General features: G+C 39.4%; 1 protein-coding gene across 1 annotated transcript in view; it reads left to right on the forward strand.

Moving 5' to 3' along the window:
* galnt9 (polypeptide N-acetylgalactosaminyltransferase 9) overlaps positions 1-21046 on the forward strand; it is a 92575-nt gene that overhangs the window by 26455 nt on the left and 45074 nt on the right. The window contains exon 4 of the mRNA XM_016511914.1: positions 8572-8746. Within this exon, the coding sequence (XP_016367400.1) occupies positions 8572-8746 (175 nt within the window). The remainder of the gene's footprint in view (positions 1-8571; positions 8747-21046) is intronic.

The raw sequence follows: 21046 nt of genomic DNA on the forward strand, positions 1-21046 counted from the left end.
GACGCTGTATGTTTTGCAGTCGTTTTTATCTGGTCAAACTGCTCCGAAGTATCGGACTAACTAAAAGTAGTGATGCTTCTAACTGAACATTTTGCATTAGTGTGACAGCAGCAGCTCAGCTGTTCTCAAAATAGTTTTGCTTTTTTCAGTAATGAACAATTTTTTTGGTGTCACATAAAAATATGTTTTCTGTGTCACGTTATTTATTGCATACAGCCTTAAAACCAAGCAAGGTGGAGCAATAATGAACCATTCTCTCTTCTAGAACCCACTTCATCACTGTTGGGTTTTGTTCATGTGAGTGCAGGTTTGGCTCGGGATTGAGGGCACATAGAGGCTGCAAAGAGGGCGCTCATGAGCATCCTTCTGAATCATAAAATGATAAATGGGATACCCTACAGGCTCGTGGACCTCATGGACACGCGTGAACCAAGGCCATGAGACCGCAAGTCCGCATCGAGTGTGTCATTTGACACAGGGCCACTCTCTGAAGTACTATGTGGAATTCATTTTAGTGAATTGGTTCTTCTTCTGATCACAATTAAACTTTTTATAAACATTTTCTGTGATTTTCAATAGTTCTCTGAGTCCTCAATTGAATAGAGATTCTGGAAATCGTTGCACTCTATTTTTAGCCTTTACGAAATAAAGGATGTCATCAAAAATACAGTAAAAACAGTACTATTGTGAAATGTTATTACAATCGAAAACAACATTTTTATAACTACATTTAGTATTTTTATTTATTGCTATTTATTCATAATGTTATAATGTTTTTATTTCAAATAAATGGTGTTCTTTTTAACTGTCTATTTGTCAAAGAACCCTATGAATATTATCATGGTTTGACACAAATATATTAAGCTGCAAAAACGGGTTTTAACATTGATAATACAAAACATTATTAGTAATTGAGCACCAAATCAGCATATTAGAATAATTTATGAAGGATCACATGACACTGAAGACTGAGAAAAAAAAAGTTATTTTAAATCATAATAATATTTCACAGTTTGTACTGTATGTTTGATCAAATAAATGCAGCCTTTGCAAGGATTCTTTTAAAAGTAAATAATTAACCAGCAAAAAAATTCTTAATGATTCCAAACTTTTGACCAGTAGTGAATGCATTAATTATGCATTATAAAATGATACATTTCAATATTCCAGTATATTCCTGAATGTTGTTAAAATTTCCCTTTTAGCAGATATACTTGATAGAAATTTAAAACGCCAGTACTTCTCAATCTTGTTTGCAAAAAAAAAAGAGATACGCACAGAGGTGGAGCGTTGTGGAGAACAGATGACTGGCAGAACCGCTATCTTCCCAATTTGCTGTTATCTCACACACTCAGCTTCTCTGGATGTGGCGTTGACCGTTTCTAATTTCATATGCTAATTTCCTGCTGATGCTTCAGCTTCCAGCTGACATTAAACTGTTAACATGCAAAGGTTGCCTACTTGACCTTTTCTCTGCGCTGTAGCTTGTCGTCTCCGGTTTAGCGCTCGCACCCAAAAAACGGCTGGAGGTACAGGCGCCCTCACCACTTGAATAATGAATTGACCTTAGCGAGCGTGTCTCTGTCTCTCTAAGTCTTCTGTCCATTATGAAGACGTTTAATAGAGTGCCGTTCTCGTGTTACACTTTTCACTGAAGCCAATAAGGTTTTTGTCCTCCTTTTCTGTCCCTCCATCATCCCTGTCTGTTTGGATTAATCTCAGCTGAATCCTGTTACGCAGGGTAGCATTCATTCTCACCTTGTGAATAATATTAAGGGACATCGTGTCTATTTTTCTCATCTCATCAGACACGGAGTGGTATTGCACCCTTGAAATTCAATTCATTTAGACGTCGCTTGTAAACAGATAATAATGGGTTTCAGTCCAAATGAAAAGAAATGTAGGCCCTTTAGATGAAGAGTTTGTTTAATACTTTTCAAGGATGTTCTTTTATTTGAGACTCCAGCTAGTAAATGACATCTGGCTGTATATAGCAAACTACACAATTTAAATCCTCATACGTTAGGCCAAATTCTGTGGATAAAATTAGTGTTCGTCCCAAAATAATAATGTTATCATCATTTACTCACCCTAATGTTGTTCCAAAACCATTCGACACTTTCTTCTTTTAATTCTATGGAACACAAATTTAATTATTATTTTTTTTAATTTGTGGATGATCCCTGTTTTACTGAAGCCCAATGGCACACACATACACGTGCATCCATGAGGAAAATGGCTTTCTTTGCATTTCAAATATTTTCATAATGCTCAATTTTGATCTGCTGTGTTCCAGAACTTATTTCTGCTGTTATATTCACAGTATGATGGATGGATATTTCTTCTTCATTGATTGGTGAATGATTATAAAATATTTCTGCCTCATGATTCTTAATTTCAATCTCATTCAGAACGCACCAGAGAGAATCCTATAACTTCTAACAGCACATTTGTGTGTGTGTGTGTGTGTGTGTGTGTACACGCTGTTCGACACACACTGAATTGTGTTTTGTGCCCGCCCTAATATGGCCGTGTTATAATAACTGGAGCAGAGCTGACATTAAAAGCAGTCAGCGTGAATATAATTTATGAACATATTTATGTACTGTACTTTCACATCATATTTATTCATTTAGCAGACACTTTTATTAGACTTGGGTGAATTTCACGAAAATGCTTAAGAAATGTTAGTAGTGATACCCGCCACCATATGTCAACTTGATTGATGGCTTTGACCTTTGTGACCTTTCCCCCTCCCCCACGCACCCACCACATGGCGACCACCCATGTTGTGTTGACCCCGTGACCTGTCCAGATGTGAAAACCGGCATATGTGAAATTCCGACGTCAACCTTTGACCTCCGGGGATGAAAAATGATGTTTGTTCAGCTGTATGTATGTGTCCGAGCGGTGATGAAGCAATAATGAACTCCTGAAGAATGTTTTTGAAGATTTTAATGGTCCGTTCCCCATAATTAAATGTAATTTAATTCATGTTTATTTGTATAACTTTTTCACAAACCAAATTGTCGCAACGCAGTTTCACAGAAATTAAAGTTTCTACATCATATTTATATTTACATTATATTCATAAATTTTATACAATATCATCCCTTAAACCTACCATTACAGTAAACTCTCTACATTTTTTTTATATTTTCAGAAACACATTTAGTATAATTTATAATTTAAAAAGCTGTTATGCTCATGGGGGTTTCTCAAAAAATTACATTTCACCCCAAAATCAAAAACAAGGTACAAAATTAAGTTGAGTAATTAAAAAAAAATGTGTGTGTACTGTGATGAGAGCCTGTTAGAAGACAGTATTTTTGCATGTGTATATATCAGTATTAGAGCCCGACCGATATATCATTTAGCCAATATTAATGGCCGATATGAGGCTGTCGCCGATATATCGGTAATCGGCGAATATGCCGCCGATATGAATATATATATTTTTTTACAGAACATATAATGCAGATTAAATGCTTCTGAATGGTGTAATTACTTAGTTTACACCATTGTTTGCTAATGGCGACCCAGGTCAGTGTAATTTAGAGATGCGCGGATGAGCTCAAACTTCACTCGAGTCCGCTGCTTAAAATGATCCGCCCGCCACCCACACGCACCTATATTTGATCGTCACATTACAATGATTCTAATTCTTAGTTTTGCATGATGATATGATGAATGGATGGTTCATTTTTAACAGCAGATTCAGTGACGTTAGGGACTAGAGCTGATCTGCGCATCATGGCACACGTCTGCGGCGCATTAAAGCCTGTGTTACGGCCATCGGAGCTGATCGCGGCCATTCAGTCAGTGCTGGTGTTTATACCGGCCGCGCCACGGCCCAGAACTCACGCTTATCACATCGGTCACATCACATTGCACGGCGCGACAAAATACAATAGAATTCTATTGTATTTTGTTGTGCCGCGCCGCTTGCGTCCGGTGTAGAATAGAACCAATTATAATCAGTGATGTTGTCTACACTGGATGCAGTAAACTGATGCCTCGTTCTATTTATGGCGTGCTGACACAATGTTCAAATGATTTTCAACGGTCACTTTGTCGCGTCCTGCACAGACACGGTGTCAGCATAGTTTGTCGGTACAGTCAGTAACGTAGCAGATTGAAAAGTTAGTATCTTTCTGCAGTCCAATAGACGGCAGTGCGGTGGTGGCTTGAGTCTGTTGAATGGTGATTTAACGCTACGTTATCACCTAGTTGGAGAAACTCAATGCTCAGTAAATAAACAACAATGTCCCCATCTTTTACTCTAACAATGAGCTTATCATATTCGTTTGCTACATTAGTAGGGCCCTATGATTTCCGCGATGCAGAAAACATGGACGAAATCGCGGAATCCAGTCATAAAAACGGAATTTACTGTATAACGCGGAATTTCATGGAATTTGTCTTATTTTTGATGAATAAATCAAAAACAGGTCAGTACATATATATAGTCTGTGAATATTAAACTGCAAAAAGACGATTTAAATACTGTTCTGTTCATGCAGAACAACGCAGTAATGTTCTGCATGTTCATTTGATTACCAGAAAATACACAACACAGAGTTTGTGAAAAAAAATATTATTAATTATTATTATTTATTCATTTTAGAAGTTTACATTTGGAAAAGGTGTGCTTCCTGCATAAACCTGCCCCTGTTGGTTTGGCAGCTTGCTTGCCCTTCACAGTTACCTTGTTTAATTTCTTAATTCAAGTTAGATATATTTTGTTCTATTTGTGTTATTTAAGTTTTTTATAATAAGTGAAGTGAAGTTTACTGTTAAGTGCACTGATGTCAGACTCATTTTGAATAATATAGTTTAGTGTTAAATTGTTAAATACCCTGCTTCCACTACATAGGCCTATGTTTGTCACATCATTATAAGTGTTTGATCACCACATTTGAGTTATCATTGCAAAAAATGTGTTTATGTATATACAGTATATTCTGTTTATGTAGGCTATACTGTATTCTATATACAGTACCAGTCAAAACTTTGGACACGCAAATAGGAAGTGTGTCCAAACTTTTGAATATACTGTACTATAACATAGCCTACACATAAAGAATATCAGCCAATATATTGGTATCGGTCTTTTTTTACTCCCTAATATCGGTATCGGCATCGGCCCCCCAAAAACCCATATCGGTCGGGCTCTAATCAGTATACATCATTGTAATATTAATTTTACTAAATTGCATTTATATTTATAATATTTGCTTATAATAGTAATGAGAATGAGATTTTTTTCAGAACACAATAGCAATTTAGGGGGAAAAGTGCAGATATAATGTTAAAATAAATGCCCAATGGTCTATAATGTTGCAATAAATAACAAGCCCAAAGGCGCTTGATAAGCATCGTTTATAATAAGTGGACATGGCAACCCTTCAAGCGCACTCTGTGAGGTAGCCTTCCAAACATAAAACATGACAGCTCTGTTGATGGTGGTTTAGTATTTAAATGCAGGTGTCACTCCTGAAACTTTACAGTATGTATGTGGCCTATGAATCTTTATGGGCAAACATAAAAACATATCACCTTTTATGTAAAATAATTTTTAATCATATTCTTGGGTGATTAAATCCAGTGCCAGGGTTTTCCATTGCACCGACACACTGAAATGTTAATCGTTCTTCTAAGCTGATGAATGAGAGGGGAGGTAGATGTGTGCATCAGTGCCTTAAAGAGTGCTCTGTTCCTCCTTATTCCTCTCCCCATAGAAACTAGAGCACTCAGCAACCTGCAGGAAAGAGCCCAAACACTCATCTATCTTCCTTGAGTGTGTGTATGTGTGTGTTTGTCTCTCTGAGTGTGTGCGTGTTCTCCTTGCACTCCATTTGTTTACCTCCCAGAGTTCTTATTGAATGAGGACAGATAGCTAACTCTGAGAGACTAAAGGAGTGGGGAGATTCAGGCAGATTTATTTACCATGTCATCTATAGTGCCACGAAAACCTTCTTTTTTCATTTATGCTATTAAGTTTATCGTACAGAATTCAACACAAGCTTCTTCCTTGAACCTGAATGTTTTTTTTTTCCGTTCAAAATCATGAGCGAAAGGGGATACACTCTTAAAAATAAAGGTTCTAAAAGGTTTTTTGTTTTTGTTTTTGCAGTGATGCCATAGAAGAACTATTTTGGTTCCACAAAGAACCTTTAAGCAAACAGTTCTTAAAGGGGTCATATGATGCGATTTCAAGTTTTCCTTTCTCTTTGGAGTGTTACAAGCTGATTGTGCATAGATAAGATCCCTGAAGTTGCAAAGACTAAAGTCTCAAAACCAAAGAGATATTCTTTATCAAAGTTAAGACTCTGCCACGCCCCCCTAAAACGGCTCATTCTAACACGCCCCCACATATCTACCCCACTATGTGGAAATATTTGCATAATCCCGCCGCAAATGTGCACGCAAAGAAAGAAGGCATGGTGTCAGTAACCGCAGTTAGTGTTGAAGCAACCATGTCAGGGAGACGCTGTGTGTTTCAGTGCGAAAGCAAAAGCACTTTATTTGGATCACTTACAACAGAACAGCAATGCATTTTATGGACGACCGTTTCGTGAACCTAGGAGAGGAGGTAATGCGGAGGGGCATAGAGGACCTACAATAATGTACAGTATTTGAAAAATAATGCGTTTTTTGAACATTAAAGCATGTCAACATATTCTGTTACACCAAATACACCAAATAATGATCTTTAAAAAAGCATCATATGACCCCTTTAAAAGAACCTTTTTTTTTTGTAAGTGTAAAAAACATTTTAAAAATCTATAGAATCTTTTCCGCTATTAAGAGCATTTGTGCAATGGAAAGGGGTGTTACAGGGGTGTTTCTTCAGATTTTAGCCATAAAACATGCTTTTCACACTCTCACTGTGCATATAACTGTATTACAATATAATTTTTTGTCTTGTTTGGGGGACATTTGCATCACATCTCAATTGTGTCTCGTTAAGAGACAAGATTTCATAGCTAGCATTTTATGTAACCAAAAAATACAAAATGAATGAATATTTACACTTAGTGCTTAATTTAACAAATTTGGAGCCTGATGACACACAAAAAAAGCGCAAAATAAAAATAATCCGATTTTTACTTTGTATTTGTCTTGGTTTTTTTTGTTTTCTTTAAACATCACATTTCATTTCTCATCTCATTTACATTAGATTTATTCATTTAGAAGGCGCTTTTATCCAAAGCGACTTACAATTGAGGAAATACAACAAGCGATTAATCTTAAAGAGGCAAATAAACACAGGAAGTGCTCATGATACAAAGTTTCAGACATTGGGCCTCATTCATGAAACACAAGCAGAACGAGTTTTTGTGTAAATCGTTCGTAAAGCCGTTCTGATGTAAACTTTCGAATTCATGAAAATGTTCGTATTTTCAAAATGTTAGTTGGTACGAAAGAAATGTACGCCTGCTACCTACCACGTGTAAATGGTGCGTAAAACGTTCTGTGTTCTTTTTTGGCAAACTGATGACACTGAATTTTGATGCACTAATAAATTACAAGTTCATCTGCCCTTGCCCTCTTTTTTATTTTTTTAAATTTTTTTGCAGCTGAGTTGATAACTGTAAAACGCAGCGCTCGTCATTGTCACTATTTACCCAGCCGTAAATAGAGGACGGGTGGGACAAATAGCGACCAACCGTCCTACTTGTACAACAACTACAACAATGGAGAAGTCAATATTACTGGTTACTGCTTTTTTATATTTAGTAAAATTCTTAAAAATGAGATACTAGGCATATGGCATACTAGGCATATGAGATTGTTAGGCATATGGCCTATAAGTCTTTTTTGCATTTATGCAATATACTGGAGCCAAACCTGAGAAAGTAGACCAGAATATTCCTCTGCGTTCCTGGACACACATTTTGCGTAGCTGTAATTCATAGGCGAGGATTATGCTAATTGTGAATGAGCGTGCACAAGAATGATTGGAATTCATTAACATACACATGTTTAACTATCAAATCGGACGTTTACGAAGCGTTTGTGAATCTGAAGGAGAGTTTTCGGGAAGGTCTGTTTTACGCGCAAATTGCTCAGAATTTACTCATATATTTACGCAAGTTTCATGAATGAGGCCCATTGTTTTTATTAGAACAAGCTAGACAGGTTAAGGAAAGAGCTAGATTAAGGAAAGAGAAAGCAATGTTTTTGTTTTTTATTTTAGGATGACGAAAGAGATGAGTTTTCGGCTGTCGCTTAAAAATTGTCATAAAAACAGATATAAGCAACACAACTATTTAAATTTTGGTTCATTTCACTCTTTTTTTAGATTATTAGATGATTTTTAAAATGCAATCATTTTTGCAATAGTGTTTGATTAATTTATAAGATCAAAAACCATTTATAATCAATGCCTTCACAATAAAACCCATGCATAAAAGGAACAAAAACAAAAGAAGCACAATGTGGCATGAAAAAAGGGTTTCCAAGACAATGACCTTCATATAATAAAAAGACAAATGTCGAAGTCCCTGTTATTGATGTAGGAGGTTTGAATTTCCTCTCTTCACATGTTCTGTTTTTCTCTTGTAGTGGAGCTGAAGTTCAATCTGGATCAATACGTGAACAAGCGATATCCTGGCCTGGTGAAGATCGTGAGGAACAGTAAGAGAGAGGGACTCATACGAGCCAGGATTCACGGCTGGAACGCAGCCACTGCTCCTGTTGTGGGCTTCTTTGACGCCCACGTGGAGTTCAACACAGGCTGGTAAGTGGGATTCAGTCTTTTATTATTTTATAAGGCATTGTCTCGCCACTCAGAATATCACTGGCGTGCTTCACATGACAAAGCCTTGATTCAACAGAGAATATTCATCATGACATCAATGGTAGCTTAGACTTCAGTGAGGAAAGCAGCCGGATGGATTTTTATCTAAAGCATCTGTCAAAAATGAACTGATAGATTAATGATCTCAGAAATGGATGAATGAGATGTGCCCCAAATTAAATAACCTTTTTCCTCTCTGATGGTAATGGGCTTCCCTGCTGAGAAGTCTTTTTTTTTTTTTACGCTGGTACATGCTGTTTAGTTCTGGTCTGGTTAGAACCAGCGTTCAAACCACAGTCCAGGTAGAAGAATAAAGTCATCGTTTGCTGCCTCCAAAACCACAAAATGACTCTAATGTGCTGAGACTTGCTGTACCCACCGCTCTCTCAATCCTTAAATGAACTCAAGCATCCTTCATCTGTCACCCCCTTCAACTCAACAGCAATGAGTTCTCATTAAGGCCTCCCATTAGAGTAGTATGACCTCCATTTGGGAATTATGGATTAACCATTAATGAGCTTTTCCTCTTTGTTCCACAACATAAACATTTAATGGAGAGATGATCACTGAATGGGGCCACCGTCTCAGGCGCATGATGCCGGATCTGCGGTCGGAAAGACAGGAGATGCATACCTCATTTTGGAGCCAGAATTAAATTAGAGTTTCATTATCGCTTCCCTCATGCAAAACTTGGATTGCTATTTCATTTAAATGTGTTTTCCTTCTGTGTGAGCTCCAAATTTCAAGGTGTGAATTGAAACGGTCGGAAATTAAACGCATTTTAGTTTTGTATTTAAAAGGGGTCATATCATAATTTATTGTATTCCCCCTTAAGCATTCCCTATTACAAGTTTTTTTTGTGTCAAAAACAGTAATTATTTTGTTTTTCGTGCCAATTTTCCACCCTCTATTTGGCTTAGAATTCTGCTTTTAAGAAACACCCTCTTTAACATTTTTTGAAGTTTTGAAATTAGCATATGTTTTCACAGCACACCAATGTCTTGTATGTCAAAAAGATCAAGGAAAATGTGATTCCTCATCACCTCTTTAACATACTGTTAGCTCAAAAATAAAATCTCTTCTGAACCATGATGAACTCCTATCCTCATGTCAGCACTGCCCTATTCCTTCAGCCGTTACTCTAATGTTGTCAGATTGACTCGGGACTTTAAATTCACAATGTTTTTGCACTATATTCCCATGATGTTCCCCCGTGTTTATTTTGTAAAAAAACAAAAAAAAACACACACATTTGATGCATAGTTGAGAACTTTTTTCTATTTATAGAAACATCAAATGTTAAACTTTGAAGTAACTTGACATAACCACACTTACAAGCACAGCTTCAAAGGAAAGTTGCTTTCATATTGGCAGTACACTGTGCTGGAGGTTTGACTATTAGCACTTTGATATATTAGTTTCAAAGCAAATGGAGGCAACTAACAGAATTCCAAAGAGGCAAATTAGTCAATATATGAACTGCAAGAGCATCGGTCACAGAAACACTGAAAGTATTTCATGTGTTAAGGGCAACCGTTTTTCAAATGTAGCATAAATTCAGTAAAATTCACAAAAAATAGAAATTAATAAGGGTTTTTGACATTTGTGAGTGAATTTTCCCTTTCACTAGGTGCTCATATAGTGCTGTGCCTTGAATACAATACCCAAATGCCATGCAGACTGTGCTCAGCTCAGATTTTGTGGCTGTGTTTTGCTGTTACTTAGTCATTTCTTTATTAAAGCAGGAACTGAAACAACCCAGACGGAGTGTGCAGATAAGCAGTGCTGTCAGTAAGCGCAGTGAATTCCTTGCTTAAAGTTTTTGCCTTTCCCAAGAGGAGTCGATGGATGTTTCACAGGACAGTTGCTAAGTGGCACAAAAGTCGCTCCTCAAATATGACCACAAACCTCAATCCTCTTCACTAGAAAAAAAAGAAAACTGTATGTCATGAGCTTTACAAAGCTCAGATTTATGGCAGGGCTGCTGTTCCGAATCCTCTTGTTTCTAAGGCCAACACACAAAGACATAACCTGGTGTATTGAGCATAAAACCTGGACCCCTGGGCAATGGAAAAGGTATTATGGTCTGACGAGTTATCTTTCAACCTCATGTCTACCTCCCGACAGGTTTGGCAAATCTTTTCAACTCAAGCCACGTTTTATGCACAGAGGGGATCAGTAATATTATAAGCAGTCGTTGTATGGAAGTCATGTTGTGCATTGTACTGCAATGGCCAAGGGATATTTTTTATGTAGTATATATGTTTTTAAAAGAAGTCTCCTATGCTCACAAAGGCTGCATTAATTTTTTTTTCGCAATTGCAGTAAAACAGCATTAATGTGAAATATTGTTACATTTTGAAATACCTGTTTTTAATTTTAATATATTTTAAAATGTTATTGATTCCTGTTATGACAGCTGCATTTCAGCAACCATTACTCAAGTCCAATCATGTGACACTGAAGACTGGAGTAATGGCTTTTGAAAATTCATGTTTTAGAATATGAAAACAACTTATTTTTATACTGTCAAATATTTACAATATAAGTGTTTTTACTGTATTTTTGTATCAAAAAAATGCTTCTTTCACTTTCTTTCTTACCGACCGCAAACTTTTGAATGCTAGTGTATGCATCTACTTATAATTCTGCACGTTCTGTGTTATATTTCATGGACAAGTAAAATAAGTTTTGATTATAGCAGATTTTGGCATGGGTGAATTTTGCAGTCAGTCTACTCCACATAGCTACAGTTGCATATGTGTAATTTAATTTGTCGTCTGTATGCGCTAGCTTGTGAATTATGTAATTTTCTAAAGGTGTTACAATCTTCAGTGTGAGTGACACTTGTGGACAGCACATAACAAATTATACCACAGCCTGTAATTCCACCCTAATTTGAGCTTGTCGGCCTGTCAGATTCAAGATGTATTGTGTGTGTGTGTCTGGCATGAAGTTACAGTACAGCCAGTCCAGTGGGTCATAAATTGCACCTATACTGTGCCTTACACAAAACCTTTTCTTCAGCACAGAGCACGGTGTTCTAAACTCATTCATTATTCATGACTTGTTGAGGCAAAGTTGAATTGGAATGACAGCAATAAAACTGTGTAAAACTTTTCAAACAAGACATTGTCAAGCCAGCATTCAAAGTTTGCCTTGCCAAATGAGCTTTTCTAGTTAAAATGACAGTTTTATAGCATTTTACTGGAAGAACATAGAAGGCCCATCCATTGGTCACTGGTTGAAAGATCTGTCACATTACAGTATATTGCATTGGAAAGAATAAGCTACAGTATAAAGGGCAAACTGAAGGACTACCATAAAAATTGGAATCGGTTTATACCGTTTCTGGAAAATAAGCAAATATTGGAGCAGGCAATGTTAGATACCTCTCACTCTACTGATCGATATGTATATACATGGTGTGCTTTTGTATTTGAAAATATGTGGATATGTCGTTTGTATAATAACTTCATTTTTTATGTTTTTAAAATTAATTGTAATTGCACTTCCTTACAGATTGAATTTTTGGATGGGGGGGAGGAGTTAAAATATATATAAAAAAATATTTTCTCTCGATATTTTCATGCCATCTTCCCTTTTCTTTCAAAAAATAAGTTTAAATGATTTTTTATGTTTTTAAAATTAATTGTAATTGCACTTCCTTACAGAATGAATTTCCATTCTGAATCGTATTTGCTTCTTCAATTAAAATTCAGCTATTTAATTCGCAATGTCACACCACCTTGTTTTATGCACATTCTGTGAATTTTATTTGCATCTTGGTGTTTCTTTTTTAGAATTTTTCAGCTGCCTGAAATGAACGAGATCTACCTTTGCATTCCTAGTCACAATCGGTGTGTATTTCAGTATGCATTGTACATACATGCCTGTATTAAAGTATCAGGCTCCTGACAGAATTTCATTATTAATAAAACAAGTTTAACCTTTATAGAGTGGCCCAGCACAGTGTTCTGTGGACTGGCAGGATTAGCTGTGATTGTATGAATACAGGAGAAGGCCTCTGGTGAGCATTATTGATTATTCATGACTTAGGTCTTTTATCATCTGCTGCTGAATTCTAAAATGCTTTGTGTGTGTGTGTGTGTGTGTGTGTGCGTCTTTAGATGCTTGACTGATAATTGTCATCTGTAGGCCAGCTTTTGTTTTTTGTTTTTCCGAAAAGTATGTCCAACCTTCCACCGCTGTAACCTTTTGCCCTGTGTCCTATTCTTCCAGTCCCCATTGTTCACCGCGGTGTTTGACATGCTCATTCTCTGATCTCTCATCTCTACGCCTCCCTCTCTTGATCTCTTAACACCTTTTCTCTCTCCTTCAATTTCTTCTCTGCCTCAGGATTCTGAGGAGCTCTGCTTGATTTAAAGGGAGACACACAGTGATACATTAGAGAATCTGAAATTCATTGTAAATGTGGTTCTAGATTGAACAAGTGTGCAGTAGTTGTTTATCAGCTTCTTCTGTGAGTGTAATACTTTGATCTTTTGATATGGAAGTGTGTTTTTTTCAGTTTTAAAAATACTTTATGTCGCAGTTTAGTGTGCTGAACTGTAAGTAAGCCATTCCTAAGGTTGACTTCTTGAAGACTGTAAACACTGTGTCTGTGATTGTTTGAGTTGTCACACAGCTCTTTTCCGTATAATTTAGAGTTTAGAGTTTGAAGTGGGACCAAATAATGGAAATGGGGTGGTAGGAGTGTTTAGAAGACCTGCAAAAAATCCTGAAAATCATTATTTTTGCCCTTCCCTTTGGTCCCATAAGTGGCACACATATTACACACTTCAGCTTTATCGATTTTGTCTTTTGCTGTGTGTGTGTAGAAGGTTTTGCGTACATTGTGAAGACCAAATGTCCCCAAGAGGAAGATAAAACCTGAAATCATCTGTATTGTAGGAACCAGACAAGTTTTAGGGGACAGAAAATATCACCAGTTCCTCACTAATATAGTAAAACAAATGTGTGTGTGTGTGTGTGTGTGCATGTACACAGGAGTTATGGCTATTTAGGCTTTTAATTTCATCTGTCAAATTCCTTATAACGATTTACTGTCCTTTCATGTACAAGAGCACCGAAAGCTCCCAGAGATTATTGCTGAATTGGATGTAAATTGTGTACAACAGGCCATTTGTATGCTTTCACCTTTGCTTCAATGGATGTGATAACTGAAGCCATAAATATATTCATAAACAAAGGTGCCAAAACATTCTATTCTTCATATTAAGGCAATATAGGATGGCAGAGATTGATAACTGAGATGGATTATGTGGGCCAGAATGTGACCTTGTTGAAGTTGCTGGACTTGGCTGCACTTGTTCACAGTGGGTGAAAAAAAAAACTGTGTGTGTGTGTGTGTTACAGAGCCAGAAAACGTGTGTGTTTTAGCTGACTGTTAGATGTGCGTTGCAGAGCTAGAATGTAAATATGAAGTTCACTTAATTAATTTGTGTTGGGACTGGATGAATCCTTTTTGTTACATTGAATTGTATAACTAAGCAAAGGCAAAGTCCTGCTAGACTTATATTCAGTTATGTTGGACATTTAAAAGAGTTTCTGTTGTAGTTTTTGTAGTTAACATTATGCTGAAGAGTAGAGCTTATGGTTTGGTTGTAGGATGTTTATGGCTTTTGCTGCTTCGGTAATGATTGTGCATGGACAAACTACAAATTTACTTCTAAAATTAGGATTAGTTTAAACACATGCCTTATAAAAAATTAGAAAGTCAGAAAAGTATGTACTTATTTACTCAATTTTATTTAACTTAGTGAAAAATTATTATTTTTTTAATTCCATGTGAAATTTACCAAAAACTTGCAAAAGAAAAGTAAATTTTAAAAAAAAAGTTTTTTTCAGTGTAGTTGACTGGATATGTTTACTAGTTACTTTTGGTTTGTCTAATGATTATGGCTGAATCCCAGTTCTCATATTTAAACTGCACACTAAAAGTAGGGACTCAATGACATGCAAACTGCAAAACTGTGCTTTGCAAAAAATCCGTCCATGCAATAAATGTGCAGCCTTCAACTGCTCAGGTAATGTCGTCATCGGTATGACCGAGAGCCATTGAAAAACTACAGAAAAGTAAACCTACTTCACTTTAGCATTACTGGCCACGAGTACTAAGGAGAGATCACACATCAGCTGCTCAAAAAATGTGTCAGTAGGTACGTTTACATGGAAACTTTTTGCTTCCATCGGAATGAATTCATTCTGATTGACGAATCCGAACGTAGTGTTTACATGAAGTGATGTTGTGAATGAGTGATTTCCATTAGATAATATCCTACATGTATCACACAGTTGATCAGAAAAGCACTCTCAAAATCAGTAAAACACAAATTTTATAATTAGTGTCAAATCAAATATGGACAGAGATCTCACTTATTAAATAATTAATAATGGGATTCACATTTATTTCCAATTAATCTTTTAATTAAGACGCACTCTTAAGTCTATCTCTTTTGATCACATTAATTTTAAACACATTTATGCAAGTTTATTTATGGACGGACAGACAGACAGACAGACAGACAGATAGATAGATAGATAGATAGATAGATATACCTTATGTTTCTGTGGCTGACTAGGGAAGAGGGACATAAGGGTATCTCAACAAGAGCTGGGTTGTGGGTCATCACTTAAAGACTGACTTCTATTTACTCTGACCTCAGTGTCTCAATGAAAACATCAATCAATACACAGCTTTCACTGGACTGATCTCTCCAGGAGAACATTTCAAGCAAACCTCCAAGGATTCATGGCCTCGTTCCTCCCAATGTAAGCCTTTCTGTATACCATTCAGATACACTATTGGAATCACCTTTTGATTGCTTAATTAATAGTTTTTCAGATGTTTACATTAGCTCAGGAAGTGAATCTCAGGATAAAAATGATTTAAAATTTGTCATTCGGCTGACACTTTTATCCCAAACAACTCACAGTACAGTTATTACATGAACAATGAGAGTTTAAGTGTCTTGCTGAAGGGCACATGGTGATAGTTTATAGATTTCCCTTTGTACAGGGTCAGATGAGATCGAATCTTTAACCACTAGGCCAAATCACTAACAGTTTTAAAATGAATTTAAAACTGTGGTTCACTAAATGGTTTAATTATTTGTATCTGCAGCCAAATGTCAGGAACTGTGTGGGTCAGTATTTTTTGTGCAGGCATACTCTAATTTGTTTTAAAGATCTAAGGTAAGAAATCAAGTGAAAGCTAATGGAACATGGAAAAGGAGAGTGAATTAAAAGTGTTCTGTTTTTATTGAAACAGGTGTTGACATGTACAGCATCTGTATGTGACAAAAGAAGAAATGAGTGTGTGTGATGTTGGTAAAATATGTCAATATGCTTTTGTTGGTGCCTTTTAGAGCCTTTGATGTGATATTGTCAGAACTAAAGACCTGTGCAGTTTTATATTAGTTTGCATGCACCATTGAAGACTTTCTGGAGCTGCTTTACATAATTGTTGACTCACCTTTTACCACACTAATCTACTGGAACCTGATGAAGAATTGCAGATGAAATATTTGTAGTCATTAGAGCTAATGAAGTATGAGGGATGAGCATTTCTGAAGTCAGTCAATTGGTAGTACAAACACAGTAGGCTACTTGCAAAACGCAGCTAAAAGCTCACAGCGAGAGGTTCACTGCCAGGCCTCCACTACACAATCAATGGTACCACCGTACTGCAAAAAAAAAAAGCATAGTCATTCTTGGCACAGCCAGTTAGTTCAGGTTGTATTTGATCCTTATACACATATTGTACATAGTATAAAACGGTTAGTTCTGGTCCTTGATTCTGATTGGTTGAGCCATGTTCGAAGTCGCTTCACTGGAGAAATACATGTCGTTGCTGCCACCCAATCCACTGGCCTTTTATCTCCATCCAAAGCGGACAAAATACACAAAGGATGAATGGTAACTTAACAATTTAACTTTAGATAGTTTAAATTCTCACCTTTCTGTCATCCATTGCAAGCAATATTTTTGTTATAGTGTAGATTGGTTATTCTTTCACTGTAAAATATATATATATTGCCATTTGACAACAATTACAATGCAACAGGTTACAAGGAAACATTTTTTCTTTCTCCCAACGTAAGGTATACTAGAGAGGCCATGGGGATGAGCTTTCTTGGCTCTGTGTTGCCACGGATTTGTAAAGCAACTGGCACTGAGACGATCTACACCAGCCACTGCTTGCAAAGCACGACTGTACAAAAACTCTCTGATGCCGGCCTAGCGGCGAGAGAAATCATGTCAGTGACGGGGCATAAATGTGAATCGTCCCTGCAATCTTACTGGCGCTCCAACTACAATGAAAGAAGATGCTGGAGCAGCATCCTTGCCTCTGGCATGTGCGAATAAAGCTAACCTGTACAGAATCAGAAACTCCTCTTTCAGCAAAGACGAGCGCAAACATGTCTGATCCATTCTTCAACAATTGCACAATATAAATATTGATTTATAAAAATAGGCAAATATTGATCTATAAAAATAAACACCCAAGTCTTTTCAGCGAGAGGTTCACTGCCAGGCCTCCACTACACAATCAATGGTACCACCGTACTGCAAAAAAAAAAAGCATAGTCATTCTTGGCACAGCCAGTTAGTTCAGGTTGTATTTGATCCTTATACACATATTGTACATAGTATAAAACGGTTAGTTCTGGTCCTTGATTCTGATTGGTTGAGCCATGTTCGAAGTCGCTTCACTGGAGAAATACATGTCGTTGCTGCCACCCAATCCACTGGCCTTTTATCTCCATCCAAAGCGGACAAAATACACAAAGGATGAATGGTAACTTAACAATTTAACTTTAGATAGTTTACATTTTTATTTTGCTGCATATTATGCTCACCTTTCTGTCATCCATTGCAAGCAATATTTTTGTTTCGCTGCGATATCGCCTCTCTTTTGTAAAAAAAAGTGGCACCCTCTGCTGCTACCCGTCCCGGTCTCTCTGGCTCGAACAGAGGACCGCCGGCTGGCGCTCTGGGAGATCTGAGGGTTACAGTAAGAGCTTCTCCGCCGGGCATGCCCCCATTTTTATTTTGCTGCATATTATGCTCACCTTTCTGTCATCCATTGCAAGCAATATTTTTGTTATAGTGTAGCTTGGTTACTCTTTCACTGTAAAATATATACAGTATATATATTGCCATTTGACAACAATTACAATGCAACAGGTTACAAGGAAACATTTTTTCTTTCTCCCAACGTAAGGTATACTAGAGAGGCCATGGGGATGAGCTTTCTTGGCTCTGTGTTGCCACGGATTTGTAAAGCAACTGGCACTGAGACGATCTACACCAGCCACTGCTTGCAAAGCACGACTGTACAAAAACTCTCTGATGCCGGCCTAGCGGCGAGAGAAATCATGTCAGTGACGGGGCATAAATGTGAATCGTCCCTGCAATCTTACTGGCGCTCCAACTACAATGAAAGAAGATGCTGGAGCAGCATCCTTGCCTCTGGCATGTGCGAATAAAGCTAACCTGTACAGAATCAGAAACTCCTCTTTCAGCAAAGACGAGCGCAAACATGTCTGATCCATTCTTCAACAATTGCACAATATAAATATTGATTTCACAGGCTGGGGCACTACATGCAATGGGCAGGCAGCCTCGGGGCTCTTGACAGGGCCCCGACTGATTTGGCAGATCAACTGCCTAGAGATGTTGGCTGTGCATCTGGCCTTGTGGCAGTTCCGGCCACTGCTGCTAGGCAAGCACGTGTTGGTCCGCACGGACAACACTACGGCTGTCTCATACATCAACCGACAGGGTGGACTACGATCACATCGCATGTCACAGCTCGCCCGCCATCTCCTCCTCTGGAGTCAGACGCGGCTGAAGCTGTATTGCTCTCTGACCGAGGCCCCCCTCGGCATGGACGCGCTGGCACACAGCTGTCCTCCGGCTCTACGCCAGATAAATAGGCGACAGGTGCATCCACTCTTCAGATTTTTGCTTCGGAGCCGAGTGGATGAACGTGCTGAATCTCCACAAAGCCCATTTCATCTCTGGAACTGTTCTGGTTGGCGTTACGGTGCGAAAAGCCGTGTCCCTGTCTGCAGTGATTTCCCTGGGCACTTCAACTGAAAGAGCAAATTTCCGAAAAGAGCACATCACGAACGGCTCGCGTATTTTTAAAGATGCCGGTCCATCCATGTCCTCTTGGTTGTGGTCGTTACCTGTCTTCTGAGGACGGACATCAGTTCATTGTCTTCAGTGTCTGGGCATCCAACACGCTGAAGCTGCGTTCGTCCTGACCGAGGCCCCCCTCGGCATGGACGCGCTGGCACACAGCTCTCCTCGGGCTCTACGCAAGTATGCGTTTCCCCCAGTTAGCCTGCTCGCACAGACACTGTGCAAGGTCAGGAAGGACGAGGAACAGGTCCTGCTGGTTGCACCGTACTGGCCCACCCATACCTGGTTTCCAGAACTCATGCTCCTTGTGACAGCCCCTCTCTGGCGCATCTCTCTGAGGAAGGACCTCCTTTCTCAGGGGCTCAGCACCATGTGGCACCCGCATCCAGATCTGTGGAACCTCCATTTGTGGCTCCTGGACGGGACGCAGTGGACTTGAGTGGTCTGCCACAAGCAGTGGTGGACACCATCACTCAGGCTAGAGCTCCCTCGACGAGGCAAGCCTATGCACTGAAGTGGAGTCTGTTCACAAACTGGTGTTCTTCTCGTTGAGAAGACCCCCGGAGATGCATGATTGGAGTAGTGCTTTCTTTCCTGCAAGAAAGGTTAGAGCGCACCCTCCACCTTGAAAGTGTATGTGGCTGCTATCGCAGCACACCACGATGCAGTGGACAGCCGGTCCCTGGGAAAGCACGATCTAATCGTCAGGTTCCTGAGGGGTGCCAGTAGGTTAAATCCTCCTATGCCACCCCTGGTGCCCTCCTGGGACCTCTCTATCGTCCTGGCTGGACTTCAGAGTGGTCCCTTTGAGCCGCTGGATTCAGTCGAGCTTAAGTTCCTGTCTGCTAAGACAGTGCTCCTGACCACGCTCACTTCCATCAAGAGGGCCGGGGGGACCTACAAGCACTTTCGGTGAGCGAAGAGTGCCTTGTGTTCGGGCCGGCCTACCCTCACGTTGTCCTGAGACCCCGGCCTGGATACGTGCCCAAGGTTCTCACCACGTCTTTTCGCGATCAGGTGGTGAACCTGCAAGCACTGCCCTCGGAGGAGGCAGATCCAGCCTTGGCATTGCTGTGTCCCGTAAGGGCGCTGCGCATATACGTGGACCGCACCCGGAGCTTTAGAAGCTGTGAGCAGCTCTTTGTCTGCTACGGAGGTCAGCAGAAAGGGACGGCTGTCTCCAGGCAGAGGTTGGCCCACTGGATAGTGGATGCCATCGCCTTGGCGTATTGCTACGCCATTCCCCCTCACCCGGGGATGCAAGCACCTTTTTCCTCCTCCAGTATGTTCTCTGGACGGCGAACCCTGGTCGAGTATCCTCCAGCACCCCCGGCAGTCAGACTGGGTGGAGCAGTCTGACGCCAGGCCCAGTATTGGTGTTAGCTTGCCCGGATCTCTGGTCAGCCCCTGTACTGGGCTAGGTGTCCATATGGCTTGATTCCCTGCGGGCAATCCCATATGTGTATTCTTCCACGGTAAGGTTCCCATCTTGGGTGAGCCCCTTGTCTTCCCTTTGACAGATCATTCTTTCAGTCTCTGCTGGCAGCCGTTCCATCCCTACTCTCAGGTAGGACCTGCCTCAGAGACCCATTCCATATGTAGTACTGCCCCAGGCCTGGGTCAGTCAATTTCAGTGTCTCCACATGATACCTCCCTGCGGGTAGGATGTGGCCTCCGTAGCGCCCTTCTCCGGAAGGCTAGCTTCCCCACTGTTACTGCCGAGCTGTAACAACAAATAGGAAAAACTTGAAGCAAATCTTTCATTGAAGGTCGAAATCCCTTCTGTTAAGAAATTTCTGTGGTGAAAGGAACAGCGGCTTGGCTATCACCAGCAGCGTTATACTGCCCTCTGTTCCCTGCGGGTACCAAGGGTAGCAAATTTGTGCTGGGGCGGTGGGAAGGTTACGACCTTTGCGTGGCATTTGTCTGACACGTGGCTGCTTGTCAACACTTGTGATGCCATAGGGTTAGTGGTTAAACGGATCGTAGTTGATCCATGATCCGTACGGACCAAGCCCCACGGTTCGGCACGCATGTGATCCGCGGATTAATTGCAAAATGTAA

Source organism: Sinocyclocheilus rhinocerous, unplaced genomic scaffold (assembly GCF_001515625.1).
Source record: "Sinocyclocheilus rhinocerous isolate Xijiao unplaced genomic scaffold, SAMN03320098_v1.1 scaffold1256, whole genome shotgun sequence".
NCBI classification, from domain to species: Eukaryota; Metazoa; Chordata; class Actinopteri; order Cypriniformes; family Cyprinidae; genus Sinocyclocheilus; species Sinocyclocheilus rhinocerous.